General features: G+C 41.8%; 1 protein-coding gene across 1 annotated transcript; it reads right to left on the reverse strand.

Annotated features, from left to right (window-relative positions):
• Nucleotides 1–378, reverse strand: LOC140008146 (putative lipid-binding protein AIR1B). The gene has a single exon (XM_072051717.1). The coding sequence runs from the start codon at nt 376–378 to the stop codon at nt 1–3; it is 378 nt and encodes a 125-aa protein (XP_071907818.1).
• Nucleotides 379–868: the final 490 nt, after the last annotated feature.

Genomic DNA, 868 nt, shown 5'->3' on the forward strand with positions numbered 1-868 from the left:
TTAGGCACATGTGTACCCTAATGGAGCATTCCGGCCACAAGCATTCAGAATCACGTGAAGGGAAAGTGGGATATTAAGGTTGATGCCCAAAATATTGGCTTTGATGGCTGTGCAAAGGCAAACAGCTGCCTCGAGGTCAACAAGGCCAGCAATGAGAGAGCAACAAGGTCTTTTTAGCCCAGGTCCAATGTCGATCCCAGTTAGATTCAGCAAATTAGCACATGTGTGCAATTTCAGGACATCTGTGGGGCAAGTTGCTTCAGGAGGTGGGGCAATAGGAGGTGGTGGTGCGCAATGGACACAAGCACTGACCAGAATGAAAAAGGTAAGGTTAAAGGCAAGAAAGAGAGCTGGGGTTGCTGTGGCCTTGGAAACCATATTCTCAAACCCTAATAGTAGCTAAGTACTCTTGGTTTAGTCAAGAAAGAAGGATTTTTGCTGTGCAATGTTTTGGAAGAAGTTGAGAGTTTTATACTGAGCAAGGAGGGTCAATTTTCTTGGTTTAGCCGGCTACAGAAGCATAGGTTTGGCAAACCCATTGGATGCGTTTATAGTTCTTTTTAAGAGTTTAAAGTATGCATACTCCACATGAAGTACATTTTTTTACCAAACATTAGCTGTGCTGTAAACTTTCTGGTGGGTTTACTTATTTCGTGCTTAATGTGTTTATTCCTTAAAAGATAGCTTGAATGGCACGGCAAAGTTTTTGTTATTTATGCAACTACTATACTATTTCTACCCGGTCAAAGAAAGAAGGCTTGAATGGCATAGAGATTCAAAAGCAACTTTATTTGCCGTTTGCACAGCTTAATTTATGCCTGACTTTCGCAATAACAGGCTAAAAAAGCCGTAAGTTGGAGCTAAACCC

Source organism: Coffea arabica, chromosome 6c (assembly GCF_036785885.1).
Source record: "Coffea arabica cultivar ET-39 chromosome 6c, Coffea Arabica ET-39 HiFi, whole genome shotgun sequence".
In the NCBI taxonomy this organism is placed as follows: domain Eukaryota; kingdom Viridiplantae; phylum Streptophyta; class Magnoliopsida; order Gentianales; family Rubiaceae; genus Coffea; species Coffea arabica.